The 15,559-nt window shown below is 37.3% G+C and overlaps 1 protein-coding gene across 9 annotated transcripts in view; it reads left to right on the forward strand.

Moving 5' to 3' along the window:
* The window catches only part of LOC149080960 (tyrosine-protein phosphatase Lar-like), a 745,683-nt gene that overhangs the window by 611,539 nt on the left and 118,585 nt on the right, over window positions 1–15,559 (forward strand). For all 9 annotated transcript variants that reach the window (XM_089237674.1, XM_089237681.1, XM_089237682.1 and 6 more), the window contains one exon: window positions 12,135–12,419. In XM_089237674.1, coding sequence (XP_089093800.1) covers window positions 12,135–12,419 — 285 coding nt within the window. The remainder of the gene's footprint in view (window positions 1–12,134; window positions 12,420–15,559) is intronic.

Raw genomic sequence — 15,559 nt, forward strand, 5'->3', positions numbered from 1 at the left:
TCTCTTTAATTTCTACTCTCTCCAATTTTGTTTCCTCATATTCATTTCATTTTATTTTTTACATTGTATTTAGTGTTTTTCTTATTCTCGTATTTCCCAGCATTGTATATTTTTCCTTTTTTTCCAATTTGCTCTTATTTTTATAGCACAATTCCTATTTTTATAATTTTCTACTTTCCGCTCTCTTTAGTTTTCATCTTTCAACGATTAGCTCTTTCTTTTCGGAGTCTCTACTCTCCATCTCTTTTCATTGCTATTTAGACTCTATTCAGCTGCTACTTTTACCAACTATCTCTAAATTCTTTCATCTCTGTTTTGATCGTTTTTTCCCTCGTATCTCTTTCTATTGTTCTTTGAACTTTCCTCGCTCATCCTCTAATCAACTATCTTTGTGCGCTTTCTCTCCAATATCGAACTGATTAAGTGGGATTCCGCTTCATAAATAAGATTGAAGATAATTTCGTTTCAAGCAATTTGAAAACGATAAATGAATGGAAATAGTCTTCCTTTCATGTTAGGAAAATGAAAATCAATTGATTCCATTTTCATGATATCATGACAAAAAAAACCGAGTTGAAATTAACAACCTTTTTTCCGTGGGCCAGTATGCGATATTTCTACCACTCAGGTACGGCAGACTAGACATAATTGTTTAGTGGTCTATGACTCAGGAGGCCAGAAATCTGTGTATATACTGTATATGGGAGGGGGACATTACAATTAATTTCGATTGTCCAATATTTTTGACGAAGCTTGTGTGAATTTTCAGTTTTTATGGTAATTATGACTATAATTATCATACTTATCTTATAATTATCATAATTCTAATATTCATCTCACTATCACACATATTTGTTGAATTGAATTTTTTTTTTAATCAATTATATCTTAATCCACTGTGATTTAGTCCTGAAATTGTTTTTAGTGACAAGTGGCAGCAGCTTTGCTTGCCTTTGGCAATTTTTAACGGTAATTGGTGATGTGCCGTATATTTCTCTTGGAGATTAGCGCTTTCCCAAATTTTTATAAGGGAAATATGACCAACTTTGAAAACATATCGTGTTGTGTGTATTCGGTTGACCATGTTTCCTCCAGAAAAATTCGGTTATATCAAATACTGGAAATCATCAGTAGCCTCTATGATTCGAGAGTTAAGAAAAAGTTGCCAATTATTGTTAAAATACCCGAAAAATTGTCAATTGCGGAAAAGAAGCACTATTGCAAATCGCAGTGGATATTAAAAAAAAATTCAAAGAACATCACAGATATGTGAGATGAATACTCACATTTATAGTTGCCATAAAAAAGTCAAGTTGGAAAAATAATTTTGATCTTTGATTTCAATGACGAATAAATAATGTGAGTAGACTAAGTTGAATTCACCAGAAAAAACATTGAGACTGCAAAAATTTCCCTGGCCAAAACACAAAATTAGCTGATCAAAATTCAAAATTTTCAACGATCGAAACTTGACTCTTCTATCCAAAACGCAAAAATAAGAAAAAATTTTCCCTTCAAAACGCTAAACATTTCCTGACTTTCCATAACCAATACAAAGAAAATTCCCTGATCAAAACTCAAAATATTTTTATCCGACCAAAACTCAATTTCCTGACAACGCTAAATTTCCCGACTTTCCATTGCTGAAACTGAAAAAGTTCCCTGACCACAACACTACAAATATTTTCTGACCAAACCGCAAAATTTTTTCGACTTTCCCTGGCCAAAATAATAAACATTCCTGATCAAAACTCAAAACATTTCCCTACATTCCCTGAGCAAAAGGGAAACTTTTCTGACTTTCCATAATGGAAACTGAAAAATTTCCCTGACCAAAACCCAAAAATTCTCCCGATTTTTCCTCATCTGAACTCCTGCAAAAAAAAATGCTGTTCAAAATCCTGACTTGATAATGGTGACGATCACTCCATGTATATTGATACTTCTCTGACCGCACACCTTTCGCAAGCTGAATGGAAAACCTTAGCCCACGGGCCGGAGATGCACCCTAAAAAATATATATTTCAACATTTTATTCCCCCAAAAACCATTCCATAATTATGATAAAATGAGTAATCTGAAATTCTTCAAATTCCGAGATCGTGATTTCTCTACAATTTTTACAAGAGATAAGTTGGTTTTTTTTTTCCTTTCCGGGACGCGAAAAGTTTCAAAAAGGACTGAAATCATTGCCAAAAAACAGCAAAAAACCAAACAAACGTCCAGGTTTATTATCCCATATAAAAGCGACCACGTAACCGAAGTGAGAGCAGAGAAACTGATATGTACGTGACATGGAAGTTGTGGACGTTCCGCTCCTTTGAAAAAAAAAAGGCTGTTACGTCCAAGTACTGTATAAACTCGATTCGGGAGAGTATAAAAGCTCTCCATTCTCCCTTATTTCATCTCCTTTTTTCCAAAGGAGACTTTATCTTCTTTTCTTAGTACTTATTTTTTCTATTCACTTTTCTTTTGATTTTTTGTTTTTTACGCTCTCTTGTCTCGTACAGAACTTCATTAGTTGCCATTCACGTTTGGTTAAGGTTCCGTATAACAGGAAAATCGGCTTGGCAACTAAAGAATTGCGCATTCTCCCCCTCACTTTACTGCTACAACAAGTTTGATTAGGTTTTACGATCTTGGGATTCTCTTTGATACGTGTGAATACTTTTTATGTATTTTTTTTATTATTATATTTAATGAATATACTGCGCGGTACAGTCATAAATATAATTTTTAGGTATTTCTTAAAGGGAGTAAAATCATTTTTGAATATAACTACCGTTTGACACAACGAACGGATCTGAATTGCAATTTACGGAAATAGTTGGAGTACATTTTGTGATTTGCTTTTGCCGAAAATTGCAGCGTAAGGGTGCGATTGTATTGCACGTGTAGTTTCCGATTCTGGAAACCCCCGTCGTCTCCGGTTGGTTAAAATCCCGAATTTTAACCTTTTTTTAGCTTGAAATTCGGGTTTTTTTAACGAGTTTCCAAAATCGGAAACACGTGTGCTCTATAATCGCACCAGTAAGGCATTTTTCCAGCAGAATTCCGCAGTTAAAAAACTGGTTTTGTGGTGTGGCTACGCAACACCTACCATCCAAATCGTCCGCGGTGTGATAGCCACACCTCGAAACCGGTTTTTCCACTGCTGAATTCTTCAGAGTTCCGCTGGTTTGGATCCGGTTTTATGTTGTTCTTTACATCAGAATTTTCCAACGTAAAGTCTCTTGCTCAAACGTAAAGTCCCTACCCTGAATGGTTATGACGCTGTGTGATCCGCGAAACCCTTGATAGTCAAAGGTCTGTTCCATAGAATCCAAACAAATTTTGATAATTTATTTAACATACACGGTGTTCCCAAAAGCATCATTGATACCAGGAAGAATGATGTGATATGATGGGGTTTCATTTAATTTACATACTTTTTTTTCATAAATATTTTTGTCAGATCTCGTTATCGTGAAAACCCTTACCCAGTTGAGACCTTCAGGCAGTTCCCAAGTAGAGGCTGATGCTTTTAGACAAGCCTGGATGTCCCGTAAAATTCACGTTACTTCTGCGGTTTAAGAATCCTTTCTCCTAGCCGATACATCTTCCAAAAGTGTCACATTTATTTTCACCACGTTCCGTTCGTAACCCTAAGGGAGTTTTTACCGTGGTGTTATTTTTATTTTTTTCCCTCGCTGTCTTCTAGCCTTAGCGATATGGAAGTCATGTGAGAACAGAGAGGAAATAATTCGATGAGTTGAAACATACATGGGAAGGGTAGTTCATTTGGATATAACGAGGGAAAAATCTCTTCCACCTATTTTTTTCGGGGTTTTAAGTGACCTGGGAAGTCGGATAATACAAAAATGCTCAATGAAAATGTAAAATATTTGGCACGTGTCAGAAAAATATGTTAATATTTCATAGAAGCCTTAAAAAACCCTAATAATACCGCAACTCGTAAGAATCATTTAGGAGATTACGAATTAGAAATATCGTAATTAATTCTGTTTCTTTCTTCAGGAGTTTTGATCAATAAAATTTTGAGTTTAAAATTTTGGTCAGAGGAAGTCAAGGGGATTTTTGAATTTTGATCAGGTAAATTTTCGAGAAGTATTTGAATTTTGGTCAGAGGAAAAAAAAGGACAGGGAAATTTTTGAGTTTAGATCAGTGAAGTACAAGGAAATTTTTTGTTTTCATCAGAGAAATATTGGAGTTTTCATCAGAGAAATATTTGTGTTTTCATCAGAGAAATATTTGTGTTTTCATCAGAGAAATATTTGTGTTTTCATCAGAGAAATATTTGTGTTTTCATCAGAGAAATATTTGTGTTTTCATCAAAGAAATATTTAAATTTTGGTCAAATAAGGACAGGAAAATTTTTGAGTTTTGATCAGGGAAATATTCGAGTTTTCATCAAAGAGGTATTTGAATTTTGGTCAGTGAAGGACAGGGACATTTTTTTGTTTTCATCAGGGAAATATTGGAGTTTTCACCAGAGAACCAGGGAATTATTTTAATTTTGGTCATAGATGGACAGGGAAATTTTTGAGTTTAAGTCAGGAGAAGTTAAAATATTTTTTGATTTTCGGTCAAGAAAATTTTGAGTTTCGATCAGAGAATTTTTTGAGTTTTTATCACAAACAAAGAGAAAGTCAAATTTTTAGGTTCTCTGGTTAGGGAAAGTCAGGAAGTTTTCGAGTTTTGGTTTTTTAGTTTTAGTTGGAGAAACATAGTTGCACTGATAGTGTAATTTTCCATTTTTTTCCAAAGAATATGCAAAGATACCAGTTTCGGAAATTTACGCTCGTATTTCCACAATATATTTTCCCAAATTTGTTACCAAAACCTGTAACAAAACAACTGCATTGTTTCGGAGGATATTTAGGTCAATTTTTCAAACATTCCTACCAAATCCTATTCGGAATTGAAATCGATATATTTCATAATCATTTTGAGGTTCATAGCAGTTTTATTTTCTCAAAATTCCCATTTACCTCCCTTTCCGACCGGGGAAAAAAACCGAAATTGATGAAAAAAAATAACAAACAGAATCTCTATACACCACGGAAAACTGAAAATACTTCGTGGGAACGTCTCTCCCATAAGCTCCAACAACAGCGTCTCCACTGCAGCAATACCGAGTGAAGTGTTTTCCGGGACATTTCGATAGAGTAGAGGATGGCGGGGATATTTTGAAAAGTGGGAGATAAGGGATATGGGTCGGAAATAGATACTTCATCCATTTCCAACCCCCAACTTCCGTTACAACGTTACTGTAAAGCGTGATAAATTTCCATTATATTCAATGAAGACAGATGCGTGTTAGACGTCAAACAGGTTTCGCTTTTGTAAATGGAGGACTCTCCGCTCCCTCGGTGTCTGAGAGGAAGGGGGGGGCGACGCAGTCTTTTACCCCCCTCCCCAAGACTCCCTTGTCTTAAGAAAGCGAAAGAGTCTTATAAGATGGGAGCACAACATACCCCCGTTCTCCTCAATTTCATCTTCACGCCACGACGACATGGCCGCTTGCCATAAGTCTTTATTGCGCTATTCACTCAGTGTGGATGGAGGGGAAGCGCTGGCCGCGGCGGCCGGGAAATTTACGTTTTTGACAGTACTTTGTGGCCGCGGGCAGTTAGTTATCATTAAGGCCTCCCTCTTTCTCTCTCTCTCGCCATTCTGTGCCGCTTTTTTCCCACATATATCTGTATTAAATATTATATAAGCTGTATTCTTGTTATATTTGGTGTTTTAAAAAAAAAGTGAGAGGTCGATATATTTCTTTTTTTTTTTCACTCCAGTAATGGATCGTCACTGTATTTTATTTTTCAGTCTGTGAAATATTTGAAATATTTCAACAAAAAATTCCGATTTTTTTTTTTTTAATCAATTATCTCTAGAATTGGGGTTTTTTTTCCCCAGTCGCATTTCGTACTTTAAATTTAATCTTTTTATTTCATTAGATTGGTTGAGTGGCTTTTCTTTCTTTCTTTGAGGCTATAAGATATGTAGGGTGTCTATAATTGAAGCTGTCTACAGCCCTAACTACCCGTCAGATGGTTATGGAACTTCTAAGCGCCTTAATCGGGGGGATGGGAAAGAAATTGAGAGAGCTGAGAAAAATCGGATCTGGCATTTTCCACTGGAGCATGAGTACGCAAACTCCGGCCTACTTATGCTTTTCCTAAAAAAAAATTTTATCAGTGTTAAAAGTTTGAATATATTTCCTTTGTAAAATTCCGGGAAATGGGAATTCCCTTACGGGTATCACCAATTATCGCCACAAAAAAAAATTGTCAAAGGCAGGGTGAAACCACTCTCCGCGGGCCAGAAATGCGGTATTTCTGCCGTTCACGAATCAGAAACCTGTATGTATAGGGTGACCACATGATTTTTATTTTACGGGGCATTTCCCGTGGTTTCGGCCTTCCAAACTTTCAATTTTGAAATGTCCCGTTTCTCTCCTTATTATCGACAAAACTTAATTTTTGAAATCAAGAATTAAGGTTATTCTCTTGACTTATACATTACATTATGATAATTATGTGACGCAATCATTATTAATTATAGACATATAAATGAAGTATTCATCAGACGAAAATATATGTGTATTCATCTCACATATTTGTCAAACATAGAACGCATAGTTGGCCGTTGACAACAAGGCACGGGTAATAACTAAGCACCGAGGTACTTTTCTTACCTTGACAATTTTTCTTGTTGTAATTGACAACTTTACTTGCCTTTGACAACCGTTAAAGCTGTAATTGGCAACTGTACGTGCCAATTACATTTGTTTGACAATTTTTTTTTCCGATAATTGACAATGTCCGGTACGGACCTCAATTTCCCGTATTTTTATGAAGAAAACGTGGGTCAGCCTTTCACACTAATGATAGTTTTCAACCGGAACACCATTCGCGCGGCCAGAGTTTGTGCACCCCTGCTTCAAAATGTTCTCCATGAGTTCTGCATATCCAACGGTCCTGAAAGTATATCCAACACAAGCTTCCCATCAACAAACATCATATATAGGTACTGCTTGTATATTTATTTTCTACTCGCATCCAGAACATTCGTTCTCATCCTTAACAGTATCTCTGATAAATGCGGATGACACGCTCTGAATCGCTCTCATCCAACTGGTTCTAAATGTAAAGTGGAAGGCAAATGGCGCATCAAATACATAACGAAACCAACTACAGGAACGAATCAAATTCCGTCATTTTCTAAGAAAATGGCTATTTTGAATTTCATAACTTACATTTATAAAACACCCCCTCCCCCCTCATAGTCCTGTTTATGATGTTTATACTGTATTTTCAGGGCATTACAAATTCCATAAATGCACGTAAATTGCTGTTTGAATAAGAAAGCGCCACACCGTGGACGGAAACGGGTCTTCCAAATATAAATGTATGCGCCTTATCATTTCTGTTATTTTTTTGGCTGGAAATTTGAATTCAAATATTTAGTTATACATCTTTTCTGTAGGATTATCCTCCGCCATGTTTAAGAGCTTCGGACATTTCATCTCATTTAAATTCAATATGGGTGTCTTCTTTTTCGCAGTAATATGTAGATGAGAGATGTTTTCTGGATACTGTCTTGGAGTTTATGACTGTAAGATGGAGAGAGAGCGTTCTTTAATATGGATTTCTTTACATCCTTTCTAGTCCCATTTGTCATTCATTCATTCGTATGTATACACGGGACATACACTTGTGCTTTTATGCTGAATATTTTTCGCCGAGATGATGCATTACCTCGCGATCATGAATTCTTGATGAGCTCTGGAGAAATCTGCATCTTGCCTTGTTTATTGCGACTTGATGCACTTGGCATATATCTTTCTCTTTGCTGTCTTTCTTAAGAGTTTTGCTTTCAAGTCGAAGGATTCTCTCTCTTGCTCGGCTCCATCTCTCTCACGCCATCCTTCAAGGTGTTAACTTCCACCCACGACGTCTGAGGAAAAATTCTTCGACTTGTTTTCGAAGGAGGCTGATCGTATCTCGAGGGACTTCGGTGTTATGTGAGAGAGTTGATTGAGTTTGGAACTTTCTCTAGGAGAGTTTTATATTTTTATGGTCCGGGTGATCTCGCGTCGTTCAGCTTTTATGTGGATGGCGTTTGTCGTTGATACTTTCTTAATTCTTCGAAAAAATTTTGGAAATGATTGGTTGTGTGTTTTTGTTGTTTTGTAGTTTGTTGTGTTTCTGGAGTTTTTCGGCTTGTTGTAAGTGCTTGTTTGACATTCTTTTGTTGTAAAGGAAGCTTCTTTGGTTATTGAATTCGTCTGCGTGGGAGTGGAGTTTGTTTTTGTTAAAATCGGACGGTGTTTGCGACCGAATGTGCTCGTTGCAGGAATAATTTTAATGTTTTTTTTCTTCTTCGCAATGACTCACAGAAAATTTCAAATTTTAAAACACTGAAAAACGTTCGTTGATGTTTCCATTTATCGAAATTAAACTTATCTCATCATCACACAGGGTCCTCGAAGGCCAAATTTTCCAGCGCGCTAGAAATTCGGGGAAGTGAAAATTGGTCGGGGGAAGTCCAGAAATATTTGATAAAAACCTGGTTCTTTGAAGGGAAAAACTTTAACCTCAAAAAGATTTAGTTATAGGTCAAGTGTTTTTGTTTGCTTTTAATTATATTTCTTCCTTCAGGAGTTTTGGGTCAGGGAAAGTCGGGATAACTTTTGAGCGTCGGTCAAATAAAGTCTCGGAATAATTTTTGAGTTTTTGTCCGGAAAACTTTTGTACTAGGACCAAGTAAAGTCAGGAAAATGTTTATTTTGGTCAAGGAAGTTTTCGAGTTTTGGCCAGCAAAACTTTTGAGGTTTGGTCTCAGGGAAACTTTAGAGCTTTCGTCAGGGAAAGAGTCGTGTTAATTGCGACTTGATGCATTTAACATATACACTGAAATGCCAAAAGTCACGGGATACCTCTTAATATTGCTGCACTTCGCCGGATAAAAGGAGGTCCCACACGATATTAAGAGATATCCCATGGCTTTTAGCACTTCAGCACTGAAGTCATGGACTACCTCTTAATATCGTGTGGGACCTCGTTTTACCCGGCGAAGTGCAGCAATATCAAGAGGTATCCCATGACTCTTGGCACTTAGCATATATTACTGTTCCACTCCCTCTCTCTCCCCCTAACGCCATTCTTCAAGGTGTTAACTTCCACCCACACGACGTCTCAGAAAAATCTTCGGCTTGTTTTCGAAGGAAGCTGATCGTATCTCGAGGAACTTCAGTATTGTATGTGAGATAGTTGATTTTTCTGGAACAGTTTTATTTTTATGTCCAGGTGATTCCACGTCGGTCAGCTAGCTAGCTTTATATAGATAGTGGGTTTCAAAGGTTAAAGTAAAAAAAACAAAATTTGGTTTGTTAAGATTTTATTGGAATTATATTTATTTCTTCAAGAGTTTTGGGTTCCAGAGTTGGCGTTTGGTGAAGTAGTGATGGTGGAGTTAGTGACCAAATTTGAATAATTTAGCAGTACTTATGACAAATACAGGATCTTTAGTTATGAAGTCCCACTTTTAAAAGTCCATAAAAGGAAAACTTAAGAAAAAAATTTTATCAGACTTGGTGATTTTTTACAGGAGGTCACGGGATTCAATTTTCTGCAAAAAAATAGTTCAAAAATTCACCACCAGTGGGGAATGGCGCTGTATGAAATATTGTTAAACGAAAAAGGTTGAATACATCGGTTTGAAATGTTTTTAATCATTTCTGAAACGAAACTGTTTCTAAGGTTTTGGCGGAATTGAAAAATTCGATCCACCGACATGTCCGTAACATTCCTCCTGATATGCTAATAGCTACTGTTGAGAACACAGTAATGCGATTCAACTTGCTTTCAGAAAAATGGTTGAAAAGCCACATTGAAACATGCTTTGTAACACGTTTTAGAAACGATTAAAAACATTTTCAACCGATGTCTTCATGTCTTATTTCGTTTAACAATATTGCAAACAGCGCCATTCCCCGCTGGTGGTGAGTTTTCGAACTTTTTTCCGAAGAAAACTGAATCCCATGACCTCTAGTATACTATTACTGAATTTGATAACATTTTGCTCAGCAGTTTTCCTTTTGTGGAAATTTCAAAGTGCAACTATAATTATAAAGACCCCGTACGTTGAATTCCGGGGATACAAAAAGCGTTTCATTCTCTCAGATCAGCACAGTCAATTCAGACTTCTCAAAAATCATTACACATAATAATACCTCTTATAAAGTACTAGAATATTTATACCGAAGCACATAAATAATTTGATGAAATAGCTTTAACGAAAGCACCGTAGACATAACAGAGAAGCCGCTTCAACTCCGATCAGAAATGAAAATAAGAGATATCTTATTAGTCAGCGATCGGTTTTTTTTCATTTGAATCTATCTTTTTTTCATTGTACAAATACAGTCACGAAACGAAATAAAATAATAGACGAGTATATAAAGAGAAATACTTGACTCTATCTCTGTACGATTTCGAACGCATGTGTATGTGCGGAGAGTATTCTTTGAAATTCGAGACGACATATGTCAAGAGTGCTTTAGATGCCTATCCAACTAGAAAGCGAAAAGCTTTCGACTTTTTCACTTTAAGAGGTACGAAAGAGGGAAAAAAGAAACACGTATAAGATAAAAGATAAAGTTTGTATGAAAGTTATTGAAGGGAAATAAAAGAATTTATAATATATATATAAATGTTTCAGAAAGATATATGGCCAATTTCGATGATGTATGAAAATTTTTTTTTTCTCTTGGAAATTCTTAGACGAACCTAATTTCGTTTTTTGTTTTTCATTTTTCATTTCTTCGCTTTACTTTCTATCGATATTTATTTATTTATTTTTGTATTTTACCTTTGGAATGTTTCTTTAGATTACATGAAGTTATAGTGTCTGGATGTACAGGGTGTCCTGTAAGTGCTGATACGGCCTTTATCCCATCAACCGTCCATCGTAGACGTGTAGTGTCAGTTTAAGAGATACTTAACCCCGGCCCGGCAAACTGATGTTCGCCATACGGGGTTCCCCGAAGGGAGATTTTTTTTTTTTTTTTTTTTTGTGGAGAAAGTAGTGTTTCAGTTTAAACAAAATCCTTAAAAAGGCTTTCACGATTTACCCTGTGCCAGTTTTGAGAGGGAAAATACGGTTTGTAACAAAAATATTAAAAAAAATCGAAATTTTTATACCGTCCCCTTGTATTCTAACTTCCAGTTGTTAGAAAACGTTGTCGCCATAGGGCGACCTGAGGTCAACGGAAAAAAAAATCCAAGTTTTTAAGTGCAATATTCGAATTCGAAAACCTGAGAAAAGTGGGGAAAAGGAACGTCTTCCGTTAGTTTTTGTTGCTCTTTCATAACTTTCCTCCGACTGACGTGGGTGACTATTTTGGTCATTCACAAGCTTGCACACGCTTCATGACCGACGAGGTCGGAAGCGTGTGCAAGTTCACTTATCACGGTCACTTATTTGGGCTTACAAATGCTTGCACACGCTCTGGGCCACTCACTTGACCTGGTCTCTCGATCTGTAGGTCGTTCATATGCTCGCACGCACTCTAGGTCACTGCTTTGGCCATTTATATGCTTTCAAACGCTCTAGGTCACTCATTGACGTGGCTATTTACATGCTTGCAAACTCTCCAAGGTCACTCACTCTGTAGGTCAATCTTTCGGTCTCACCTTCATTCAAATGATTGCTGAAGCTCTAAGTCACTCTTTTGCTCACTCACATGCTTGCAAACTATCTAGGTCGTTGTTTCAATCGCTCACCAACCTAGTCCCTTGATGTCTTTGCGGAGGCGGATTTATTGAAAGCCTGAGGTCAACGAAAAAAAAAATCAAGTTTATAAGTGCAATATTCACCGAGATATTTGAATTCGGAAATCGGAGAAAAGTGGGAATAAGAGGCGTTGTTGGCCACGAGAGATACATGGCAACTGCTTTCTAATTGGAAGTTAGACGGTGGGGAGGGACCGTATAAAAATTTAGATTTTCTATTTTGTTGCCAACTGTATTTTCACTCTCACCTTAAAGGTAAGGAAGCTTATTTCTGTTTTGATCCGATCGTAATTATGTATTAATTTCAGTTTTTTTTGCGTTATAATTGTCAGATCCTCCCAGGATCGAAACGGCTCCGACCAACCAGACCGTCACGCCGAACGGCGTAGTGAGCTTCGTGTGCACAGCAGTGGGCAACCCAAAGCCACAGATCGAATGGAGGAAGAATGGTAAGCGGGTCGCTACGACCCGTTACACCGTCGAAGAGATGCCGAACGGATCGGTGCTGAGGATCGACCCGGTCAAGGCCGGCCGTGACGACGCGACGTACGAGTGCGTAGCTGAGAACGGTGTCGGAGAACCCGTAAGGGCCATGGCTGTCCTCACCGTACTGGCCAGTAAGTGTGATTTTTCATTTTTCCTTTTATTTCATATGACCTCGTCCGCTGCTCCGGTGTATACAGTAAACGCAGGTGCGTTTATGGTTTTCCCGCCTGCGGGCCAAGCGAATTTTGCCGTCCTTCTCCCATTCTAGTATAATTTTCCCTACTACTCTTTCCTTGAATTCACCACCTTGTGCTATAACCAGCTTGGCCTTCCTCCCACCCCTGCAAGTACACTTGTGTCTCTAAATCACTCTTTTGATCACACCCCCCCCCCCACATGCTCTCACACTCTTGAAGTCACTCTTTTAGTAATTTGCATGCTTGTACACGCTCTAGATCACTCTTTTGATTGCTCGCTAATATAGTTCCTTGTTGGGTCACTCTTTTGATCATTTCCACCTTTACACATTCTCACAAGTCAGCGGTTCTCAACTTTTTTGACTCGCGGAGCCCTTTCAGGTCCATAATTTCTATGGCGGAGCCTCGTTGGTCTATTTTTTATTTATTCATAGAAATTACTAATTTATTTTTATTATTTAAAAATATTTATAATTATTTTTTTTCAATTTTACTGTTTTTTTGTTTTCCTCGAGCGGCAGCGGAGGCCCTGAGGAGTGCACACGGAGCCCCAAGGGTTCCGCGGAGCACCGGTTGAGAACTGCTGCTCTAAGTTATTCACACGCATTCTAGTCGACTCTTTTGGTCATTCACAAGCTTGCACACTCTCTATGACCGACAAGGTCGGTCATTCATTTGGTCTTGAAAATGCTTGCACACGTTATAAGTCGGTCACTATTTTGTGATTAAAATGCTTGCACACTCTGTAGGCCACTCACTGACTTTGTTCCTCGCTCTGTGCTAAAGGGACCGTTCCAACGCCATTATTATTATTATACGATTATATCCTACGTACCTAGTTTCATCAGAATGGGCGCTACATACGTCTGAGTAGTTGGTCTCAATGTAGTTTATTTACAGGAGGATTATAATTAAAGTTCCCGTACTCTGAGTAGTTTTTCTTAAAAACTGCTTATCTCGAAGTACAGCCAAATTTTTAAGATGTGTCAATGAAACCTTGGGAGAAAAATTTATGAAATAAGAAAAATATAGTTCAACTTTCAACCACCAGGTAGAAAAGTTGCACTTTCCATTGCATTTTACATGGTCCATACAGCGTATATACCAAGTTTCAATGGAAAACGTCGACCGGAACGGGCGCTACACATGTCTGAGTAGTTTCAGTATACTGACACAGCTCATACCATTGTGGCATTCATCGGTATACTGACTACTCCGACCTACGTAGCGGCCGTTCTAGAGAACGAGAATTCCATTGAAACTTGGCATATGCGCTATATGTTCCATGGGGAGAAAAGGGAAATTCAATAAAAAAATTCCACTTTTTCACCTGGTGGCCGAAAATTGAACTTTTTTTTTCCTTATTTCATAAATCTCTCTCCCGTGATCTCATTAAGGTATCCTAAAACATTTATCAGTATCCAGATATAAGCGGTTTTTCAGGGGGAGAAACCTACGCAGAGTACGGGAACGTTAATTATCACCCAACCCTGTATAATTCGCAACAGCTCGTGTAAGTAATTTAGTCAGTGGTTTTCTACAATGTAAAAAAAAAAAAAAAAATTCCGAAAAACATGGAAATAACTGCCAGCATTACTCATACAACCCATGCTATTATTGCATCATTCCCAATAGGAAAAAAACAATCCGAAAAATTATATTCATTCATTCATCGGAAAAATCAATTTTGTTTCGTTTCACAATCACGAGATGTCGCATCGATTTTCAACTCCAAAAAAAAAAAACAAAGCAAGTTCAATAGCCAACCGCTCACGTTATTCCCCCCCCCCCACGAACCGATCTGTATACACTGTATGCCAAAGGGGAATACAAAAGTATACAATGTATACTATTTATATATATATGTTTCGTATTATTTGTTGTTCTTTGTGGTATTTTCTAGGAAAAGCACGTCTCCGTCAAACAAAGACTCTCCTGCTTCCTAATTACTGGCAATTATCGCATTAATTCCGGTTTTTTGGTTTTTTCCCGCCGGAAAACCTCTCTTCTTTTTTTTTTTTTTCCTGTTTTTCCCCGATAATCAAAGAAGTGTATAAAGTCTCTAATTAAACGTGTTTTCTAATTTATTTTTAAAGGCCGATCATTTGTTTGATATTTAGGAGTGAATAGTTAGTTGTTTTCGTGCCGCGGAAAGAGTTTCCCGGCAAATTACACGTACGGGGGTGGGGGGGGGGGGTTTCTCCCGTTCTTGAAGACACGGGGAGGGAAGTAAATTAGTACGTACGTAACTCTCGGTAAATTGCACATCGTGATTACTGTATTCTTGGGAATCGGTATTTTTGATTTATTGGGGATTTTTTTTTTTTTAGTTCTTCTCTGAGTGGGTTTTTGTTTAAACACTACTTTTTAGGATTTTTATGGGATTTGTTTTCATTATTATCTCATTTTTTTTGTTGAATAGTAATAAAATTTGATGTATATTTCGTTCATCTTCGTAATAATGAACCGATAAGACTTCGTTATTAGAAAGACAAATTATTTTGCAGTATCGGGATTTGTTTTGTTTTTTTTTCGATTTTGATTTTACTGTTACTGTGGTCTTCATTGCCAGTGCCATTTTTTTACGGAAGGTGAACTTGGTTAATTTGAATTTCGTTTATCCCTTTAAGGGCCGTATTCACCGACGTGGTTTAAGCTGTAGTCACAATTTTTGGATGAGAGATCAACATAGATTGGTTAAATATCTGAATGTAACCAATCCGTGTCGATCTCTTATCAAAAAATTGTGACTACAGTTTAAACCACGTCGGTGAATACCGCCCTAAGCCGCACTGATCCAAAACCTCCTAGAGATAGAAGGCCTCCGCAGTGTTTGCCATCAACGTCATTCACTCTACCTAGCAAGTTTGCCATATTTTGAAACACAGCATCCTATTTCGTTTCTTCTTATGTTGGCGTAGAATCTTCCTGATTGGCTCACAAATACCGCGTAGTGATTGGATGTGGGTCATAGAAATCGCCAATTCTGAACCCGAGATCATTTCTTTTCCTCACAACGATGATGCAAGCAGGGAATTTTTTTTTCCCTGGATATTTTGAGGGAAAATGGACTA

Source organism: Pholcus phalangioides, unplaced genomic scaffold (genome assembly GCF_987345545.1).
Source record: "Pholcus phalangioides strain wild (caught in Gottingen) unplaced genomic scaffold, Ppha-v1.0 ptg000010l_1, whole genome shotgun sequence".
Classification (NCBI taxonomy): Eukaryota; Metazoa; Arthropoda; class Arachnida; order Araneae; family Pholcidae; genus Pholcus; species Pholcus phalangioides.